This window comes from Schistocerca americana, chromosome 7 (assembly GCF_021461395.2).
Source record: "Schistocerca americana isolate TAMUIC-IGC-003095 chromosome 7, iqSchAmer2.1, whole genome shotgun sequence".
Classification (NCBI taxonomy): domain Eukaryota; kingdom Metazoa; phylum Arthropoda; class Insecta; order Orthoptera; family Acrididae; genus Schistocerca; species Schistocerca americana.
In genome coordinates, this window is record NC_060125.1 from 621,834,689 (window position 1) to 621,858,987 (window position 24,299).

Here is a 24,299-nt window from a genome sequence, read left to right on the forward strand (position 1 = left end):
ACTGTGTGACTATGTGGGTGAAATGATACAATTCTGTCTGTCCCCTTTAGCTGTTTATGATACGACAGTCTGCTGTAAGAATACAGTAAAGTGGTTGTGATGTTGGGCTGAACCAAGGTATCTGTATCATTTACTGGAAGTGCTAGTAAACTCATATCCTTCATGAAAACCACCAGCTTTGCTTTCGTGACGGAGGTAACCCAGACTGTGTGTCTGTTAAACTCTACACATCTATATCCAATTGCTTGCTTTACCTGAATGAACGATTCTCTCGATCTGCACGCCAGTCAGACTGCTGCCCACCTGGCGAGTGAAATTCGAGCACGTCACGTATAACGTGGTGCGCTGAGCCATGGCAAATATTTAAACTTGCTGCTCAATGTTTCAGTCATTGTTCCTCGGCTCTTTTGCAGAGCCTGCAGTGCAGCTGATAGTGAAAATACACAGTTTGCCAAATTTCCATTCATACCTACGCTGCCAGAGCAAACAGCGATCAACGTAAAGAATACTTATTCTTTTACAAATTTCACTAATTTGATACATCCAGTCCTCAAAACGGTAGTACCACAATAATTTCCGTTAAAAAGGCTTTTATCTAACCTTACTTGTAACATATACTTGATCAAAAGTATCCGGACACGTATTAATGCACATCCATGTGTCCATCCTTCGCCTTTATACCGACCTGAACTCCACCGAGGACGCTTTCAGTGAGCTGTCTGAATGCCAGGAGCCGAAATCAGAGAACGAAGGGATGTTGGGGGCTGGGGTCTGGAGTGAAGTCGACGTTCTAACTCATTCGAAAGGCTTTCCATTGTATTCATGGTGGGACTCTGAGCAGCAGAGTTAGTTTCATGAACGCTGTTGTCCACAAACCATTGCCTCACAGATGCTGTTTTATAACAGGGTGCATGTAATGCGGATACAAGCAAACATCGACTCCGAAATGTTCCTCTCGTGTGCGTAGTACACGATGCTGTAAAATGTATTCGTATCCTTCCGCATTTAGCGTTTTCTTAAGCGCACGAAAAACAGCCCCATACCGTAGCATCAGCTCACTGCTGGCACTAACGTGACGCCAGGTAATGTTCTCCAAACATTCGCCAAACCCAAATCCTTCCACCGGATTGCCACAGGGCACAGAAAGCTTCACCACTGCACATCAATCGCATCCAGTCAGTACACCACGCCAAGCGTCGCTCAGCACTGACTACAGGAATGCGTGGTTTATGAGCAGCAGCTCTACCATTGTGCCCCATTCTTCTTTAACTCCCTACGCACTGTGAGCTATGCTATCAGGACTGCTAGCAGCGCTTTGGGGCTCAATAGTGATTCCTTTCACTGATACATGTGAGTTTTTACAACAACCCTCCGCAATCATCGATGGTCTGTCTGTCAGTATACCTGTACCACGACTGCCTGATATTGTTGTCCTGGTATGCTCTTGTCGGTACACAAATAAAGCGGATATCCTCCTCTTACAGGACTCTGCCAGAAAATTGGGGAACCAGTTACTCTCTGTACTAAAAGGATCTAGGAAATGCCGTTAAGATCCTAGACCCGATGAAGGGAAACTCCTGATCTACACCTCCGCGCGGTATAGCGTGGGCAACGTCACTTCATGTGATTGCTAACGTAGACAAGGACCGAGGGATGACCGTGAAAAGTTATCACTCCAGCATTTGCTCGGCAGGGCACCCTCTTGGTCTGGAAATGAAAAATCATTTCCAAAGGCAGAAGAACCATCTGATGGTCAACGGCACAGGATGTGGAAGGCAACGGGAAACCACCACATTGAACAACTACGGTTATACCAAGCACCAGCAGTAAACCATGCCAGTATCTTCTGACAAATTTTCTGGAGATAAAATAGTCCCCCAATCGGATCTCCGGGTGGGGACTGCAAAAGATCCCGACAAGGTGAAGGAAAAGATTCCCAATTTTAACATAGCAACTTGGAATGTGAGAACACTGATTCAGTTTAGCAAACTAGAAAACCTAAAACTTGAAATGGAACGACTGGAAATCAATATCCTAGGCATATCGGAGATGAGGTGGCCCCAACCAGGTGATTTCTGGTCTGAAGAATACAGAGTCATTCACACCGGAACTGACAAAGATAAACCAGGAATGGGAGGAATTGGAATAATTTTGAGAAAAAATTATGGCTCACATGTCAAGAGATATGAGCAACATAGCTCTCAAATAATACTAGTGAAACTTGAAACTAAACCAGAGAGCACTGTGATAATACAAATATACAGGCCAACACCCAAAGAAGAAGATGCAGTCGTTAACGAAATATACGAAGAAGTAAGTAATGCGATGAGAAATGTTAAGGGAGATTGAAACCTGATTGTCATGGGGGGACTCGAAAGCGACTGTGGGTGAAGAACCGGAGGAAGGAATCGTTGGCAAAAATGGACTTGGAAGATGAAATGAAAGAGGAGACGGACTAATCGAGTTCTGCTCGAGACACCAGTTAATTGTTACAGACACACTTTTCCGACATCTCAAACGAAGAAGATACACAGGGAAGGTCCCTGGAGACCTGTGGAGACTGCAGACTGATTACATTCTAGTGAAAGCACGTTTTAGGAACCAGGTAAAAGATTGCAGGAACTACCCATCTGCAGACACAGACAGTGACCATAACCTGATCCTGATGAAAAGTTCACCCAGATTCAAATGTCGTAAGAAGAAGAAGACTTAAATGGGAACTAGAGAAACTGAAACCCGGGGGACTGCCAAAGCGCTATGCTCACGAAACAGACAACCTAGCTAAAAATTTTCAACATGGTGGAGTAAATGAAGACTGGGGTCAAATTAAATCTGGTATATACAAAACAGCAGAAAAGACAGTTGGAAGAACTAAACCCAAAAACCAAGAGGAAATGGATTACAGTAGATGTTGTTGAGCTTATAGAAAAAAGGAGATTACACAAAAACGCAACTGATGAACAAGGAAAAGCTGAATACAGAAGACTAAGGAATTTAGTCAATAGAAAAGCTAGGACAGCAAAAGAAAATTTTCTTGAGGAAATGTGCGGGGAAGTGGAAGAAAATATGCAAAACGAAAGAACTGATTTAGTCTACAGAACACCAAATAAATTTTTTAACAAACGTAAAATAAGACTCTCACGTACTATAGAAAATAGAGAGGGAAAATGCTGTTTTGTGAAGACATTGTAAAGAGATAGAAAGAACACATTGAGGAGTTGTATACCGCAACCCTCTTTCGGAGGAAGTAATAGGAAGAGAAGAGCAAGTACACGAAGATGACAAGGGAGATGACATTCTGCAAGAAGAATTTGACCAAGCGCTAAAAGAACTACGGGACAACAAACCAACGGATATTGATGACATCCCTGCGGAACTAATAAAGAATGCTGGTGACAGCATGAAAATGAAGCTGCTTAAACTTATTAGGTCCATCTACAGCACATGAGAGATGCTGACAGACTTCCAGAAATTCGTCATTGTTCCGATACCAAAGACGGCAGCAGCTACAAAATGTGAACAGAACCGAACTTTAAGCCTAATACCACATGCATCAAAAATTCTCAAAAATAATTCTGAAGAGAATTGAAGATAAGGTCGAGGTGAGATGCTGAGTGAAGATCAGTTTGGTTTCAGAAGGGTATTGCGAACAGAGAAGAAATTCTGGCACTGAGACTCGTTACCAAAAGCAATTACAGAAAAATAAACCAACTTATATTGCCTTTGTAAACCTGGAAAAGTCATCCGATAACGTTATGTGGCAAGAGATGTTCAGAATGCTGAGGAAAAGGACATCCGTGTGATACTCAGTTTCTATAAGAATGAAGTGGCAGTGATTAGGAACTGTCACTAGGAACAAGAAACAAATATTAGAAAAGGAGTAAGACAAGGATGTGCTCTCTCTTCTCTTATATTAAACGCTTACATCCAGGAAGGTCTGAGAAACTACTGAGGTGGGGATCAGAATTAATGGGCAGAAGACAAACATGCTACGTTATGCAGATAATACTGCTATACTCACGGAGACAAAAGAAAATCTAGAGGAAGTCCTCAGAACAATGGAAAGGATTCTATGCAATCAGTATGGAATGAGAATAAACAAGAAAAAGACTAATGTGATGGTATGCAGTACAGAAGCACAATATGAACCTTTGAGAATGAGTATTGGAAGAGAGGAACTGGAAGTGATGGATGAATTTATCTATATGTGGAGCAAAATTACAAGGCAGAAGCCGGAAAGAAATTGTGAGCAGGATACGACAGGCCAAAATTGCATTTAATCTGAGGAGGAACCTACTCACCAGCAAGAACATCGGTCTGACATAAGGAAAAGTATCATGAAAGCTTTCGTTTGGAGTGTGGCCCTATACGGATGTGAAACTTGGACAATGGGAAGAGAGAAGACTGCTACAGGCCCTGGGGATATGATGATATAGAAGGATGATGTACACCAGCTGGAAAGACAAAGTAACAAATGAAGAGGTGCTCAGAAGGGAACAGGAAACTAGATCTCTGTGGAGAACATCCAAACAAGAAGAGAACTTGTAGGGCACATCCTAAGACACAACACCATCATTGGAGCAATACCAGGAGGAGCTACTGAGGGAAGGAACCGGCGGCGGGGGCGACCAAGGATATGATAAATGCAACAAATCATGCATGATGTTGGATGTAACACGTACGTGGAAATGAAGAGGAAGGCAGACAGAAGAGAGGAATGGCGCTCTGCTGCAAAGCAACATCACGGATGGACAGTAAAAGAAGAAGAAGCTACCTGAATCCCAATTCTGCCTTCCTCACCAAAAATTTCGGCACGCGAATATATTAGTGCTCTTTTTAACACGAAACATTCTAAATCCTTTTACCTAGTCTCTCTTTGTAGTGAAGCCTCCGTACTCAGCGTCTCCCTCTCGCAGTCACTGTCTATATACGTCTCTCTCCCCCTTCCTCCCTTTTTTCCATTGACACTTTCTCCTGTCTATCCCTCGGACTGTTACTGTCTTCATCCTTTCTCTCGCTCTTCCTTTTCACTGTTTCCTTCTCTGTCACTTCCAGTGTCCCTCTGCTCCACTGCCACTGTCTCTTCCTTTCTCGGTTACAGCCTGTGTCTTTCTCTTCAACTACCATCGAGCCCTCTCCACACATCTCCTTGTGGATGATTTGCGCAGGGTTCAGACTCCTAGACCGGGGATGGGGGAAAGAGAGCAATTTTTTCGCGTTTATGTTCGCCGGTCTAGGGTAAGAAGGGGGGAGAGGGGTCCAGATACCCAGAGCCTTTCCACATATCTCTCTCTTTTCATTTCCACTGTCTCTAAAGAGAAGCATATTTGCCTTTTTTGTGTTCCAAGGAAGCATTTTTCTCCTTCTTTTCCCCGCTACAGTAGGGTGTGCTGCTTAATAAGCGAATTCTGCAGGTTAGGAAAGTTTTGACACTTTATTTAGATACTTCGACACATTTACACACTTTGACACATATAAACAACAAATGAGTATGCATAATATAAGGTTAAAACAAAATCGTCTCTCATCCAACGCAGGTTTATTTTACACTACTTCACATAAAAATGCACAGCATTTTTTAGGCTACACCTACAGTATAGCAAACAATTAGGTGTTTGGTTTGCAAGTACAATGAGTCTGGTGTGACAAAATATTTTTTTGGAAGGTGCTTACGCCGCCAGGTGGCACCATCTAATACTTTCTAGGTCAAGACATCCTGTATTGGCGTGAAGTGCCTGTTATACAGAGATGGCACGTCATAAAGTACAGGTGAAGAAATGGCGACTAAAAACATAGTTTGATGATCTCAGAACCCTTCCAGTGACCCGAAGCCCCTCGCGATGTGTTCGCTACGCCAGATAAAATTACATTTGCGCCTCATACCGGATCTTACCCCACATTTTACATGCATAAATACGGTAACTTTGACTCACTAGATCTCGATAACGGATAATGATATCGAAAAAAGTTTCAAAGTTCCACAAAATCATCTGCTTACGATCATACGGTAAAATTTTCGACAACATGCCATGAGTAGAAATTATGGAAGTGACTACCCTACAATTGGTACTTTCGGACCCAAAAACCTGGTTTGGCAGGGTACCCTCAGGAATCGCCTCTGAACAAATGGAGCTTTTATGTCTACAGACCACCCTAGACCACATCTAAGGCAATATAACCAACCGATTTGCGAAATTTGCCTGGGCTGGAGGATGTGTGTAATGTTTAAAGTTTGATGCTGTCGTGCAAGGAGCGATATAATTTCGGATAGTTCAATTAGAAGTTGGCTAAATGGATGGGATACAGCAAGTTTTGCGAGCTTCCTGAAATATTCAGTTCTTGGTGCAAGTAAGTTTCCAAACTCACTGAATAAGTGCATCAGAAGCGGCAATTTTAGACACTTGCCCCCCTCTTCGATAAATTTCTGCGGACCCACAAGGCGTCGTGTAAGTGACATGGCAGCAAACCGGCTCAGTTCCCGCGCTAACTTCTGTGACGCGGATAGTACCACGTCAGAATCCATTCACGGTGCTTCGTTATCAATTTTCTGTTTCTGAAAGGCAGCCAACTCGGAAAATGTATTAAGACTGTGATTCAATAATTGCATATTACAATTCTGAATCTTTTGCATATTAATATACCGAGCGAGGTGGCGCAGTGGTTAGAACTCTGGTCTCGCATTCGGGGGGACGGCGGTTCAAACCCGCGTCCTGCCATCCTGATTTACGTTTTCCGTGATTTCCCTAAATCGCTTCAGGCAAATGCCGGGATGGTTCCTTTGAAAGGGCACGTTCGACTTCCTTCCCCATCCTCCCTAATCTCATGAAACCGATGACCTCGCCGTTTGGTTCACTCCTCCCGAATAAACCAACCATATTAATACGCAGACAAGTTACATACGAGGGCTATTCAGAAAATGGGGAACGTTTTGGCATTAAAAAACAAGTAAAAGAATACATTTTATTACATACATCTGAAAGAGACACTGACATACTACTTTTCCACATAGTCACCAAACACATTGAGGCACTTAACATAGCGGTGGACAAGCTTTGAAAGACCTTCGTCGTAAAATTCTGCCGCCTGAGACTTCCGCCAGTGAGTCACGCCCGCCTGGAGTTCCGCGTCATCAACAAAGCGCTGCGTTGCAAGCCAGTTCTCCATCTTGGGAAACAAGTGGAAGTCGCTTGATGCAAGATCGGGGCTGGAGGGCGGATGAGGGAAAACTTCCCATTTGAATGAATTAAGGAGTTCTTTAGTGCGGTTTGCCGTGTGAGGTCGGGCTTCGTCGTGCAAAAACAAAATTTTGGACGTCAGCTTTCATCGGCGTTTGTTTTGAACTGCTCTTCTAAGGCTGTGCAAAGTCTGACAGCACCGGGCGGAATTTATGGTTGCTCCAAGTTCGAGAAAATCAGTAAGAAGCACACCTTGCCTATCCGAAAACACTGTCGCCATCAACTTCCTTGCTGACAAAGTTTGCAAACATTTTCTGGGTTTTTGGGGTGGACCCTGTGTGCCCCCACTCCGTGGACTGTCTTTTGTCTCACAATTGACGTGTTTCACCCAAGTGTCGTCACCGGTTACGATTCGATCCAGTAATCAATCACCATGATTGTGGTAGGCCTCCAGAAATGTCAACGTTGCCCCCATTCGCCGTTCTTTATGGTGCTCTGTAAGCATTTTGGGCACCCATCGTGCACAAAATTTGTGGTAGTCTAGCTTTTGAGTGACAATTTCAAACAGCAGAGTCCGTGAAACTTGTGGAAAAGAAAGCGAAAGCTCCATTATTGTGAAGCGACGGTTTTTACGAATCGTTTCATCAACTTGAGCGACAAGATCGTCAGTCAGAGTGCTCGAGCGTCCACTCTTCTCTTCAACATGAACGCTGGTTCGGCCATTTTTAAGCCTAATGCACCACTTTCGGACGGAGCATTCATTCACTCATTACGTTGTTTCCGTACACTTCGCACAGTTCACGATAAATATCTATAGGTTTTAGGTTTTTTGCACAGGAAAACCGTAGCACAGACCGCACCTCACAACTGGCTGGATTTTCGATTGCAGCGCACATTTCAAATTCGAATATCGAAAAAACCAGACGCGCAGAAAGTTCCCGGTGTCACGGATGGATGCCGACTGAGCTGCCGAGCACACACATACCAAAATATACGCGATCGGCGTGCGCCTAGCGGCGTCAGACGGAAACGTTCCCTACTTTCTGAATAGCCCCCGTAAATGGATCGAATGATGCTGAATACTGGCAAATGCTGACAAGACAAAAAATGGCTCTGAGCACTATGGGACTTAACATCGATGGTCATCAGTCCCCGAGAACTTACAACTACTAACACCTAACTAAGCTAAGGACATCACACAACAACCAGTAATCACGAGGCAGAGAAAATCCCTGACCCCGCCGGGAATCGAACCCGGGAAGCTGACAAGACAAAGTCGTGAACTACTACGCGGCCGAACAGAAATGGTTGGAGCATAGTTTTGTTAACTGTTCACATGTCAACTTCTATTGAGCTCTTCTGCTGAATTCGGGTTTTGCTGAATGGTTATTTAAACACATCCTTGGTATGTTTTAAGAATCTACATTCATTTTCTACTCCCAGCTACACGCCATATTCTATAATGTGCGCTCGAAAATAAACGAGCCGTAGGCTGTAAAATGAAAACCGCTGAAGGTATAGTAATGCCATTGCCTAAGGAAAAGCGTGTGGTCCTTATTACAGCGTTGAGGCCCCAAACTCGTCACTAGATGGACACGGGCGCACGTCGACGTGACGACAGAGCGGCCATGTCAACGCGTCGACCGTCCGTTGCACTCACAAGGGAACCTCCCCGTCGCACCCCCCTCAGATTTAGTTATAAGTTGGCACAGTGTATAGGCCTTGAAAAACTGAACACAGATCAATCGAGAAAACAGGAAGAAGTTGTTAGGAACTATGAAAAAATAGGCAAAATATACAAACTGAGTAGTCCATGTGTACGATAGGCAACATCAAGGACAATTTGAGCGCTGGAGCGCCGTGGTCCCGTGGTTAGCGTGAGCAGCTACGGAACGAGAGGTCGTTGGTTCAAGTCTTCCCTCCAGTGAAATTTTTATTTTCTTTATTTTCGCGAAGTTATGATGTGTCCGTTCGTTCATTGCCGTCTCTGTTCACTGTAATAAGTTTAGTGTCTGTGTTTTGCGACCGCACCGCAAAACCGTGCGATTAGTAGACGAAAGGACGTGCCTCTCCAATGGGAACCGAAAACATGATCGCAAGGTCATAGGTCAACCGATTCCTCCACAGGAAAACACGTCTGACATATTCTATACGACACTGGTGACGGCATGTGCGTCACATGACAGGAATATCTTGTCGACCCAGCTAACTTGTACACTTAACGAATGGGTAAAAAGATTCCTCTACCTTGTCCGATTTAGGTTTTCTTGTGGATGTGATAATCACTCCGAAGAAAGTGATGGAAACATAAGAGTTTGTCACATAAACTGCAACAAATGAATGCAACAGTTTCACAGTCGCACAGTTTTCCCTGTGATCGTTAAAACATGTTTTTAACGTTTTCAAATTTTTCCGTGTGTAGACCGTCAAATACTGCATATGTCCAAGCAAATCTGAACATGTCCTGGAATTTTGGAGAGCGAAGTTGATTATACAAAAATTAAAATTTTTACACGAGGGAAGACTTGAACCAAGGACCTCTCATTCCGCAGTCGCTCACGCTAACCACGGGACCACGGCGTCCTGAACTTGCAACTTCCTTGATGTTGCATATCTTGCGCATGGACTACTCAGTTTGTATATTTTGCTTATTTTTTCATAGTTCCACACAACTTCTTCCTGTTTTCTCGATTGATCTATGTTCAGTTTCTCAAGGCTTATCCACTGTGCCAAATTATAACTAAATCTGAGTGGGGTGCGATGGGGAGGTTCCCTTGTCAGTAGTGCAGAAAACAGATGCTTCAAGGTGAGAGCAAAGGGGTGTAGTGCATTTCCTGACAGCGTAAGGAGTTCGGGGAACGGAAATTCATCGAAGAATGGCATAAGTGTACGGAGAGCTGTGCACATCCGTTGCGTGGGTCACGGTGTGGCACGAGCGGTTCAAGGAAGGACGGATGTCACTGGCCGGTGACGCGGGCTCTGGCACGTCCCACCGCCTCACCAATACCACTGTCCAGCAGGTGGATCGCACCGTCATTGGAAACCTGAGTCTTACGGTCGCAGCCATCGTCGCAGGGGTCGGAATAGCAACGGACGTGCAGTGCTCTCCGTACACTTGTACCATTCTTCGATGTATTTCTGTTATACGCACTCCTTCCAGGACAAGGAAACGAAGTAGGCCCCTTTGGTGTTCTTTTGTAGCGTCAGTTTCTCGGTTTTGCGCACCACTGAGTGCAGTGGACGACCGACGCGTTCACGTGCTCGCTCTGTCGTCACGTGGTTGTGCGCCCGTGTCCCTCTAGTGACGAGTTTGGGGCCTCAGCGCTCTTATAAGGACCACACCTTTTCTCCCTATGCTATGGCATTACGATCCCCTCAGCGCTTTTCATTTTACAGCGCCCAGCTCGTTTCTTTTTGAATGCACTTCATGATGTACACTTACAATTCATACTCCGCAAGCAAGTTCGTGGTGTGTGACGGAGGGTATTCAGGTGCTATCACTCCTCCTCCCTCCCCCTTTTTCCTGTTCCATTCGTGACTGGTCCGAGGGAAGGAACTACTGACGAAGAGCCTCAGCGTGAGGTCAAATCTCACACATTTCATTTCACGATATGTACGTAGCAGCAAGTGTTAACAGACTGACTTCCCTCCCTTTTTTAGCTTACGCTCTTGGAATTTTGAAAGTGTAAAACCTTTCAGCGATGCACAGCATCTGCCACTGATGTTTGCTGAGCACCTCGGTGACGAACCCCCTCACTGTAAGTGGTCGTGACGAAACGCGCCGCTCTTCTTTCGAGTTTCCTCTGTCTCCTCAACAGTCCTAACTGGTGAGGGTCCCAAACTGACGAGCAATACTCACTAAAGAGAATTTTGGAGCAAAGCCAACCACTGCACTGAACGGTGCATAATCGTCGTAACCTATGAGAATGAACATGTGTGATACGTCACACTCAAGTGATCATATAACAAGGCTACACGTTCCAAAAAGATACCCCAAGTCACTACCCAATACTGCCGCAAGACATTCAAGGACGGGTCTCGGCTACTAACTTCTCCCACCCCAAGGACCTCACAAGCACCGTAGCGGAAGTTGAAGGGGAAACGGAGGAGCAGTGCGCTCTTAAACAAAAGACAAATTATTTCGACACATTCAAAATAAGGAACCTAAATCACGTGTACATAAGATTGCCGTAGTTTCTCTACTTTTATTACACTAAAGCAAAAAAAATGGCTCTGAGCACTATGGGACTCAACTGCTGAGGTCATTAGTCCTCTAGAATTTAGAATCAGTTAAACCTAACTAACCTAAGGACATCACAAACATCCATGCCCGAGGCAGGATTCGAACCTGCGACCGTAGCGGTCTTGCGGTTCCAGACTGCAGCGCCTTTAACCGAACGGCCACTTCGACACTAAAGCACTATAAATGTAAAGAACGGTGCAATGAACTTTAACTACAAATATCACAAAGAAGCGATTCGTACGATTCTCTGCCCCACGGGGTAATTATCCGGAGCGGTTGGGAAATTGTCCGCTTGAGAAGGGAGTTTATGTTAAATATATGACCTCATCAGTGAAAATAATAGACAAACAAATTATCTGCCTATTCCTGTTATGAAATTAGAATACATAAATCTATTTAAACAGTAACAGAGGATGTCTCATTACTTTTATTTTCACGTTTCAATAATTTTTAGATTCTTCATTTTTTGGATAAGCAGCCATTACAGTCTTCTACAATACATGCAATATGATTCCAAGCACAGAGCCCAATACGTCTGTACCACAATGCTATGTCTTTACCAAGTTCTTCACAAATGTAACATAACGCATTACGTTCTGTACTATGTTTAGGTCGTGATTTCGATGCGCCACCAGGCTGGTTATGGTAATAATCGAAATCATCACAAATGCCGGAACTGTCAGATGACTCTGGTGTTCCCTCCTTATTTCTAGTTTTCTTTCTCTTCTCTTCTCTTCTCTTCTCTTCTGGCTAATCTGCTGAACACCCACGTACAGCGTTCTCATTATCTTTCTTCTATCTAGTCTGTGTTTTTTTCACATTTCTTATTTTCATCTTCAGCATCTTTTTCACGGGGTGCACACCTGTTCTCTTTCAGCGCTTTACCCCTGTCTGCCATAGCATAGTTGCGCCATCAGATTCTCTATATTAAATGGTTATATCCAGAAAGCAAATCCATACAGTGGCACAATGATTTACTGGTTTGAACAACATACTCAGATAAAAGTAATGGATTAACGCCAGTATTTAGGGTGTATGTTTGTTTTTCTTTCCACTAGGCTTTGATAGCTCTAGTGTCACTCACCCCATGCGTTCGTTATTGTTGTTATACTGACTAAAAACATCTTGAGGAACTTGTCCCATTCGGTGACTGAACTCCGCCCGGGTGAAAAATGCGACAGAATCTGTTTGCCTAATTGTTATCTAGCGGCGATCGCACATTTGTCGCAGACGCCCATAAACGGTTGATTACAGTTAATAAAAGAGGCAGAAGGAATAAAGTTTCTTTAAATTTTTACGAACCCTGATGCTTCTAAACTGAACAAAACTGAGAATTTCTAACATGTCTTTTTTAACATGTTAGTTCTTTTATCTTTGTATCGCCTATGTCTGACAACATCCGCATTACATTTTATTCAGGCGCTTCAGGTGTTCTGTGGCATGCTCATAGTCATGTCAACGCCTTCATTCTGCTTGTCGTTATATTCTAGACATATACTGAGAGAGGAAACTTCTTACAAGTTCACAACTGCATATAGTGTATCTCTTCAATGTTTAATGGAAACCATTTATTATTCTTTGAGAATTTCATTATTTTATATTTTAAAAAAACATACTTAATCTCATAATAATTATTTAAATAAAATCCGCCTGCTTATCTGGGTGGTAACGTGCTTGCCTTCCGTGCATGCGGGCCCAGGTTCGATTCCCAGGCAGGTTGGAGATTTTCTCCGCTCGTGGACTGGGTGTTGTGTTGTGTTGTCCTCATCATCATTTCCTCCTCATCACCGGCTCGCAAGTCGCCCAGTGTGGCGTCGACTGAAATAAGACTTGCACTCGATGGCTCAACTTCTCCGAATGGTGAATTCCATACGCTCATTTCATTTTTTATTTAAATAAAAATAAATTTTTAATGTGCCACATTTTAAAATAGAACTAAAAATCATAAAATAATTTTTCCCAGCCCCATACGGATTCCTAACTCCATACAAATAGTCCAGAATGTCTATGATTGTAAATTTTTAATTGCTATGAAAATACTTGTAAGATTTAAATCGAAAAACGTGGAGGAAATAGTAAGTACATGAACCACTCATACGTGAAATATATACCACCACACGTTTTCATTTTACATCCTACTCGGTGCTATTAAAAATTCACCATCACAAATTTTCAGGGCTGTCTGCATGGGATTAGGATTCTGTATGGTGTTAGAAGAAATTACTTTACACTTTTTAGTCCGATCTAAAAGCGTAGATAAAAAATTGATTTTTATTTTAATAATTATTTTGTGCCTTTTATTCCTGAGGGTGTAAATTTTTCAATCGGTTTCAAACATTTCGATAAATTTACAACAGAAACACGTGGTAAACTTCAGAGTTATTTCAGTTTCTGTACGCCTGAATCAACCAGTACGCTGTTTCCTCCTACGTATATCTCACGAAAAGAACGTGATGGTAAAAACCAGAGAGATTCAAACTTATGCGAAGGCTTGTCAGCAATCGTTCTTCCCGCGATCCGGTCGCGACTGGAACTGGAAAAGGGGGAAATAACAGTGGTACACCAAGTACTCTCCGACACATACCAGCCGATAAAGCGAGTTTTGAGCTATGGTAAACGTTTTAAGTCTCTAGCACATCGGGAAGTTAGTCGATAATTATCTGCAGAAACTGTACCGAATAAACAGACAAGTAAGCGATTAGTTTAAAAACCTTTTAAAATTATTTTTTCTTTTTCAGAAATGTAAATTTTTAGATGGCTAAATAAATCTCCTACGTCAGTTCAAAGAGTGTACACATTAATGAAGGACCCTGTAAGTAAGCAATAAAACAGGTATACAACTGCCAATAGTAAAACGAATATGCATGTGGCGTGACGTTTCAGACGCGTCCGCGGTGCGCATCGTCAGGTACTCACCCGCGACCACCGTGTCCGCGCGGCTCAGCCTGTGCAGCACGTGCTCGATGAGGCCGACGTCCGTGCACGCCTGCAGGTTGCGCACGCTCTTCCGCAAGATTGCGATGAAGACGCTCCAGATCTCCGCCTGGAAATTTAACACCCACCACATTATTATTCAATCCAGGCCATAGTTTTACACAGATAAATATATGGTTCAAATGGCTCTGAGCACTTTGGGACTAACATCTGAGGTCATCAGTCCTCTGGAACTTAGAACTACTTAAACCTAACTAACCTAAGGACATCACTCACATCCAAGCCCGAGGCAGGATTCAAACCTGCGACCGTAGCGGTCGCGCGGTTCCAGACTGAAGCGCCTAAAACCGCTCGGCCACACCGACCGGCACAGATAAATATAACTCCACTTATCTACTGATCATTAAAATTGACTGAACACAGAAGATCGAAAACACAGGTGACCAATGAAATACATCATTCTTGAAAATGGCTTATTCTTGCGGTTTTTAGCGTGGCGATACCTAAAACGTATAAAAATCTGTACCATCAACCACTTCTATCCAGTTGATAACTTTTAATTTACTTTAGTTATTGGAATGAGATGCAGGGTGGTCAGAAACAGCCTGAAAACCTTATATGGATGTCGAATGGTAGGTTGTGCAGAGGAATAACTGTTAAGAAAAAGATCGATACGCTGTGCCATTTCCGAATTAATTAACGTTGAAATTAGTCAATGGCGCCTCTGCATGCGAAAACTCAAGCGCCCTGCTACAAACGGTGTCACTAAACGTGTTCCTCATTCGGTTTCCGCTAACTGGCGGGTAGCTTGAATTTGCTCGGATGATGTCATTGCAGCGCAAGGTGGGGGCTTTCATCAAGACATAAAAGTGATGGTCAGAGCCGCTGGAACTCCAGTACGACGGGAGACTACTTTTGGTCACTTCACCGAGACTTCCAACAAGCATTTCATGTGAAAACAACATAGAGTATATACATCGATGGAGTGAGCGTAGCCTACTGTGCATGTCCTCAACACCAAATCGGTCTAGTCACAATATTTTGGGACGACGCTGCGGTAACAGTGAAACTTGATTACAACACGTATGCATGTGGCGTGACGTTTTATATACTTTTCTACAAGTTTCAGTAACAGCTATGGTGCAGTACTGTCGTTGCTTCGGATGTACTGAGAAGTATGGAAAGGAGGGCCAGTAACTTTTCATGGATATATACAACAAATGTATAATGTATAATGATATGAGGCACTTTGTATGTTGAAAAGTATCGAAACACGATATTATAAAGTCTTCTATTGTAGAGATAAATAGAAAACCTAAACAAACTGTTGGATTTCACTTCTTATATTACTCCAAAATTCGACTACTGAAGTCGGTTTTTTGTTTTGTTTTTGTATTTTTTGCGCGTAGTGGATGATTTTAATTTTCTGATGGAATAGCGAACAAATGCTATATACATTTTACTTGTCTATAAAAAGCAGAAGGGTAAAAAATGAAAAACTGAAAATAATAATGGACGAGCAGACGATGTAAATAGCTTATTGTATTTATTGTAAAAATTTCTTAGTTCCAGTTGCGTTTTTTCCCGTGAGACTTCGGCGCCGACTACAGTGTCATTGTAACGTAGTTAATTAGAACAGATTTGACATTATGAATATGTGCAACAGAAAACGTAAAAACATATTGTTGGCTGTCGCTTCTGATACAGTTACCGAAAAAACTTCAATAAAGTGGAATCTGAGCTGTGACCCTGAGACGAAAAACCTCACTACCACTGCTGTTCACATCTTTAAGTCAACTTCAGTTCCTGGTACCAATTTTTCAAAGTTGTGTATAAAACGCATATACAAAGTTTCTGGTATTTCTGAAGGTGACCCATCTGTAGCAACGAAGTCGTTCTCCACATCCGAATGCTGACTCAATCGACGTTCATACTCCATGGAACACGATCTGTATCGGAGGCTTTTGTGAGAAGAGATTAAGTAAACTGAAGTAAATGGGCATATAATTCCTATGTAACACCGTATATCGAAGTGGATTCTTGGTTATACATCAACTTAGCATGAAAAATTAAATTGCTTTTGAAGTATTGCCTGTCGGCTTCTGTCTTGGACTCTTTGAGCGATGTTTATTTAACGATTTTCCTACGTTTCGCCAGAACGACTGCAATATGGGTTCACAGCTTTTAGGTGTAACTGTTTTATTTCGCAATAGTAACGTAGGCTTTAGTGCCATGTTCAAGCAATAGATTTGATGTGTTCTGATGTAAATGATAACAACCATCTGCTGTATTACCATAAAGAGTGGCTCGGCCATACAAAAATATTATCTTTAACAATTTCTATGTCACAATACAATAGCAAACATTATGCCTGAAAATGGCACAAAGCCGAAATTGCTATAGATGACCAATTACATGTATTTTCCTAATTTTATGGTTCGTAAGGAAGTCACAATGTGACAAAACTGTCAAAGAAAGGAAGAAAAACTAAGATTACGTATGGATTCATTGGCCAAAACCCGATGTGGTGAAGCTATTACCGAAGGAACAGTTACTGAAAAATATTTTTTCGTTGGCCTGTGTGACTGACTCTTGCATTCTGGAATGTAGAGGGTGTTCCACTCAAATATCCCCGGTTTCAAGGACCCAGGAGAGAAAAACCACAGTATAAACGACAGTGAAAAATGCACCACGTTGTAGAGAATCTCAAAGAATTTATATTGCCGTGTCATAAGTGAAGTATCGTCGCCAGAGTGCAGCATGGTCGCATGGAGTGAAAATAGCGACTCCACAGCAGCGGCGCACAAGCCGTAGTGTGGTTTGCAGAAACAAAATCTCCGATTACTGTGCAAAGAAATTATCGTCGTGTGTATGAATGTGATCCATCTGATGTGAAAACAATTAAGGAATGGTATAGAAAGTTTCTGGCAACAGGAAGTGATCTGAAACATTCTGGCGGTGCACGTTGCGGAGTTTCAAAGAGACAGTGGAGGACATCAGACAAACGTTTTTCAGAAGCCTACATGAATCAATTCGTCAAACATCCAGGCAACTTGATGTACATCGATCAACACTGCATCGTGTAGTTCAGATGGTTCCAATGGCTCTTAGCACTATGGGACTGCCGGCCAGTGTGGCCGGGCGGTTCTAGGCGCTTCAGTCTGTAACCGCGCGACCGCTACGGTCGCAGGTTCGAATCCTGCCTCGGGCATGGATGTGTGTGATGTCCTTAGGTTAGTTACGTTTAAGTAGTTCTAAGTTCTAGGGGACTGATGACCTCAGCTGTTAAGTTCCGTAGTGCTCAGATCTGCATCTTCGTTCACGACTGTAAGCACTTTTTCAATTGTCGGCAATTCGTTACGAAAAAAAAATTCGTGTACTTTCCTTCGTATCGCATTTCTATCGAAGTCATTAACACTTTCAGAAAGTTTCTGTCGTAATTTTCCTTTCTTGGGAAACTTCAAAAGAGTGTGTGGCCTTGTACTCACTTATCACACGATACAATGAAGAACGTCAAACACCTGTAGCTGCAGCTGTTTACGAAACAATGTCACTCATCGACTGCTCTGGATGTAAGAGTTCCGTTTTATACATATTAAGCACCATGTGCTTCTCAGAACAACTTAATGATTTCTCCTTTGCTCGCTTCTTTGGTGGACTCAGAACTGACACGTCGACCTCGCTCGCTGAATCCGTGGATGACATAATGAGGACAGCCGTATGTGATGCTAATGAAATAAGTGAATGTATAAAATAAGAAACCATGCGATGCTATTGGATACGCACATAAACAGTGAATGCTCAGCGTGACTACGAACACATATACTTACTCTAATAATCAACAACTAGTCTTTCAAGCGTCTTTACAGATGAACTTAAGATATCCTGAAATCGCCGTTGTACAACACCCACTAACGAGCTAACACCTGCAACTGAGACGGCCACACTGACTGAGCGCCGCGCCTGCGAACCGCACAATGCATCGCTCATAAAGGACAAACGGTTGCACCCATCGCATTCGAACAAACTACAAAATTAAATTCAAGCCTTTCTGAAACTTTTCTCGCTTACACCCCCACAAAAAATTTAAGGGGACTCTATTGGGCAAAAAATTTGCAGATGTCATCAACATGTAGTACTGAAGGCAATTATAAAATTATTTTGCTGTGCGACACGCAGTTTAGGAGATATGGCGTGATAAATATAGAGTAACGCGACAAAACAACTTTTCCTGGAAGCTGAAATCTCTCTCTTTTACAGTGACAACAAATTTTAATCTAATGTAAAAAATAGGTGTCGGGAGGTAGTTCTCGGATCACTTTATCATGTTCAGTTGCCAAATTATAAAAAACACGACTTTCATTTTTTAAATTTCTGACGCCCCTGCCTTGTACACCCCTCGAGGTCCGCGCTGTGGTCACGCGCCTTGCCATGTTTACAGTACGTCTCTTGTTAGGGTGAATGGAGTTTAAAGGCCACGGTATTCTGCGCGGACTCTGCTACGGTACCGCTTTGTTGATGACATAATTGCTTGTTAGATGAAACACATTACCGGATACTACACTTAATATTGACCACCAAAACATACACTTAAGGGTTGAAACCAAAACAGACAAAAGCACTTCCTAGACATCACAACAGAAAACAAAAACCATCACGACCTTTTCGTCAAATAACAGAAAACCTGCAACAACCAGCGCAATACTGCGGGACTGCTACGGTCGCAGGTTCGAATCCTGCCTCGGGCATGGATGTGTGTGATGTCCTTAGGTTAGTTAGGTTTAAGTAGTTCTAAGTTCTAGGGGACTGATGACCACAGATGTTAAGTCCCATAGTGCTCAGAGCCATTTTGAACCAGCGCAATGACACAAAACAGCGTTAACCATCCCACAGAACAGGACCCCGGTGGGTAAAAGCAGCTACACACAAGATTTAAGCATAATGAGACTGATTACAACAGAAAATGGTTACAACATGAACCAAAAAGTAAAAATACGCCCAACAAAATTACAGCACAACATACCTGTAATGTTATAAAGCAGAGAACACAAATGTGCGCAAGTTGAAGAAAGAACAGGAAAACGTGGCACACACTGACATTTGACAGCAAAATACCCCACAGAATGGAAAACATTATGAGTAAACATGAAATACATATGGCATATCGAACAAAAAATACACTACAGGAAAGATTAAACACACCCAGCATTACCACAGTTAAATCCAGCAAAGAATGTATGCACCAGGTAACCTGTATTAATTTAGACTCGTTACTGTTTTTTATTGGTAGCCACACATAATGTAAAAACTAGGAGAAGTATTTGTGTAATCTCAACAACAGAATCTGATGTCAACATACTCCTAACCTACACAAAATTTGTAAGTATATATTTCGGAAACAATAAAAGAAAAACCCCACTGAATATGCCATAACTGTGGTGAAACGTGTTTGGGGATTAAACACAAGTTTATAGACAAGTTATGCCATACACTAAATTTCTGCACTGGGTTAACAACAAATTATAATTACTAGTTTTACTATTTGTGTTTATATGGAATAAATTTAACACAGTAAAGTTACCAGCAAAATCCTCGAGATATACCAGAAAACTAAAATGAAAGCATTCGCAGCTCGTGGTTGTGCGGTAGCGTTCTCGCTTCCCACGCCCGTGTTCCCGGGTTCGATTCCCGGCAGGGTCGGGGATTTTCTCTGCCTCGTGATGACTGGGTGTTGTGTGATGTTCTTAGGTTAGTTAGGTTTAGGTAGTTCTAAGTTCTAGGGGACTGATGACCATAGACGTTAAGTCCCACAGTGCTCAGGCCCATTTGAACCTTTTTTTTTATGATGAAAACTGAGAGCTGAAGTTTCGCAAACACCTGAATTTATGCTGAAACCAAGCCAAACATAAAGACACTACGCTTCATGCCTGGTCTGCTAGTATCTATGGTCAACATTCCTACCCTATTGTGTGTAGTATTTCGAGTCAGATTGTGACTATTCATAACACACAATCCTGTCAACACACTATTTTCTGTCGTAATTTTACTGTTGTTTGATAACAAATATTCTAATTTCATTTACAAGTGTGGATATCTGTTAGTGAATCGAACATACTCTTTCAGTTCCTTGCTTCCACCCACACGACAAGTTATACTATCATTTACCGGAAGAGAGATGAACGAATATATTGCTCATAGTGACAAAATACACTTCGTGTGGCATTACTCCGTTAAACTGTGTCCACCACACCTGAAATGCGATGATTTACGTCGTAATGTCTAACTTGGACTATTTTACTGTGGTACTGCAGACAATGCAGTGTGCCAAAGTATCTTGGTGCAGACGATTGGAAGCAAGCAGAAAGCTATGTTTCAGTTAACAGTATATTAATTAAAACAGGAACGTTAAAACGGTAATCAATTCATGTATTTCACAACAGGTAAATTACATACATACATACATAAAAAACAACATTTAGGCTAGCAATGCAAGCGAATAATAAAAATATTAAGATAGTACATCGAAAAATTTTTATTTGAGGTAAAACGGTATTATTTTTATTTGGAAATGTTATTCATGTGCCTTCTTCTAGCAAATCCAATTGAGTGAAGTTATTATAAATGAAGCATATAGATAAAGACCGGCATTCTGCGACACCCCTCGCAAGTCTCCGACGTGGCGTCACCTAAAAAGGACTTGCAATAAGGCGGCCGAACTGCCCCGAATGAATGGGGCCTCCTGGCCAAAACCGCCATACGATCATTTCTATTACCCCCGCATTACTTACGGGCTATTCGCCTAAAACAAGTAAGAAACTATCACCTTTTAGCGTCTGGCGAAGGATTGTACGAGGCAGGAAATCGACCGCGGTCGTGCTACGAGGGTTGACTATCTTTGTTTCCCTTAGGATGAAATGGGAAACAATGGATAAACATTATTATGATGTCGAACGGTGCGGCGGTAAAAACTCCATCACATCTATAATAATGTATTCTACACAATATATTAGTTCTAATCATAACAGAATACTTCATGATTCGTCTTCCGTTTTACAAAAAATCGTACAACTGTGCACGGATATTACACTATCTAGATCAGGGCCGCACAAACACGGAAAACCGCACGCGTGCAAAGCGAGGTGCAGCGAGTGCCTGCAAGTGCATCGGTTCAACTCGGCATACTTCGTCTCAACTCGGCTTGCTAGGTGAGGCCGACGCTGTGCGCTGCCAGACGGCTTACCGGTAGTCAACATTGGAATACGTAAGCGCAAGACAATTACCGGAATATGGAGCCATCTGCTCCAAAAAAAAAGGGAAAATGGCCGAAAGTCAATTTAAACCGGAATGGGAACTCTCCTACTTTTTTGTGCGTTGTGACGATAAAGCCAAATGTCTAATCTGCGGTACACTAATTACGTGTGTCAGAAAATCGTCTATTGAAAGGCACTACAGCAAATTGCATTCAGAAAAGTATAGTGATATAACAGGGGATGCCAGAGAGGAAGAATTACGGAAGTTGCAAACTCTTGCAGAAGAGAATTCTGTATCTACAAACGAGGTTTGTTGCGAGTACTTTAGCATGTATATTTTGTTAAAGGTCATGCGAAACGAATTAACATTTGTTTAGATTCCTTGGGAGGCCATTTATGGACGGGCCATTAATAAAAAAAACATTGTTGGACGTAGTAGAGACAATGAATACCACATTAGCTCCCGCGTAAAGCAGAATACCACTTTCCAGAATGACAATACATCGGAGAATCAACGACATTGCTGAGAATTTGCATGAACAACTGGCAGCCAAAATTGAAAACTTCCTAGCGTACTCCATCGCACTTAATGAGTCCACGGCTCAGTTAGCAAAATTTTTGCGTGGCATGGACGACGACCTACATGTAACGGAAGAGTTCCTGGATAGGATTTCGATGAAGGACACTGTTACAGGGGCGAATATTTTAGCAGCTGTTGAAATGGCAGTTGAAGGAATAGGACTCCCTTGGGAAAAGCTGTTTTCCGTAACCACAGACGGGGCACCAGCAATGTGCGGTAAAGCAAAAGGGTTTATTGGCCTACTGCAGAAAAAACTTAACATGCCGAATTTACCTTCTGTTCATTGTTTAACACACCAAGAGGCTCTTTGTGCTAAAGTTATCGGTCTTCAAGATGTGATGAAGGTAGTGGCGCGTATCGTGAACTACATTCGTTCTCATGGACTCACTCATCGTCAGTTCAAAGAATTTTTGATTTCCTTTGAAGAGGAGTATCCAGATATTCCCTACCACGCTGAGGTGCGCTGGCTGAGCAAAGGGAAAGTGATTTCCCGAATTTTTCGACTACGCCACACCGTGGCTCACTTTTTGGAGAGCAAAGGACGTCCGGAGCCACTTTTTCATGACCCTGAATGGATAGCTGATTTAGGATTTTTAGCAGACATTATGGCTCTCCTTAATGATTTACGTCTGAAACTCTAAAAAGAAAACAATCTCATCAACGATATGATCAGAAAAATAAACGCTTTCGAGTATAAACTTAAGCTCCTCAATAACAACCTTTCAGAGAAAAATACGCAACACTTTCCTGAACTAGGTAAGCGAGATATAAATTGTACCTTAATTAAAACAACCTGATTTTTATAACCGCTCTAATCAAAACGGTACTATGTTTTTGTTTGATAGCATCTGTGCAGGAAGGAGTGCGCTTTGAAAATGCTACAATCCCTTGAAAATGCATTTAACGACCGACTCCAGGTAATGTGCCGGTATATGACATACAGCTAAATAAAGGAGATTGCGTTACATATGCAAGAGTAACATTACATTAAAACCAATAGTACACATTACATGTTTATTAAAATCTATCGCATTTTAGTACTTCGAAACAACGGCTTACATTACTTTCATTTATTAACATTGGCTTTGTTATTGTTTCAGGAAATTACCTACCTACAGCCAATTCTCGATGTTTCTGTGAAACCTTTTTCGATGGATATTGAAAGTGCGCCTTCAGATTTACATTTCGAACTAATTGATTTGCAAAGCGATGTTCACCGAAAGGATGTGTTTTACAATACAAAAGGTTTGCTCCAATTCCACCAGAATTTGCCGAAGGAAGAATTTCCCAAGTTAAACAGAGAAGCAGCGAAGATTATTTCTATGTTTGGTTCCACTTGTGTATGTGAAAGGTTTTTTTCTGTTTTGTCTTGTACAAAAACTAGATTGCGTGCGAGTATTTCTAATTGTAATTTAAAAAATTCTCTCAGAATTGCTGTCAGCCAATCTCTTGTTCCAGATCTTAGTAGCATAATTGCAAATAAAATAAAGAGCACATAGGAAGATACATTTATGTTGAAACCAAATTTAAAATTGTTACCATTACAGTTATTATATAAATCTCTTTTGTACCGGTACACCAAACTAAGCTCTCCACTTAGTGTACATTAGTATTTGGCAATGACGAAGACAACAGGGTAAAGGCTTTGAAACAGGTCGAGGCAGGCGGCGCGAGCGACACAAGCTAAGGAAGTGAGAGGCAGCGCTGTTGCGCGAAGCCGAGGAGTGGCGGGTCTGCACCGTCGTCAACGTAGCGCAGCCGTCTTCTGCACTCTGTGCACCTTGTGCGGCCCTGATCTAGATAATCCATACCCGAATAACAGAGAGCTTGCTGTAGTTTAATCGCCGTGGAAATCTGCGTGAACAGATTAACTGTGACGGAAGTGGCGCTCTACCAAAACTAGGCTTCGGTACCTCATAAATAATGTGCTAAATGGTAAGATTACCGGTAGTATTGGTAAAATTGGCAGAGAAAGAAACATAAATGAATGTGTATGAGACAAAATGAGAGCCGACGACTTCTCTTTGTTTTTTGTTTGTTTTGCACATAATTAGACCGCACATTGTTCATTGTTAAGTCCATTGTGTATTTTACATCCTTACAGATCATAAACTGCG

The 24,299-nt window shown here is 42.2% G+C and overlaps 1 protein-coding gene across 1 annotated transcript in view; it reads right to left on the reverse strand.

The window, feature by feature from the left end:
* LOC124622011 (neurobeachin) overlaps positions 1-24,299 on the reverse strand; it is a 1,442,121-nt gene that overhangs the window by 959,074 nt on the left and 458,748 nt on the right. The window contains exon 2 of the mRNA XM_047147563.1: positions 14,335-14,461. Within this exon, the coding sequence (XP_047003519.1) occupies positions 14,335-14,461 (127 nt within the window). The remainder of the gene's footprint in view (positions 1-14,334; positions 14,462-24,299) is intronic.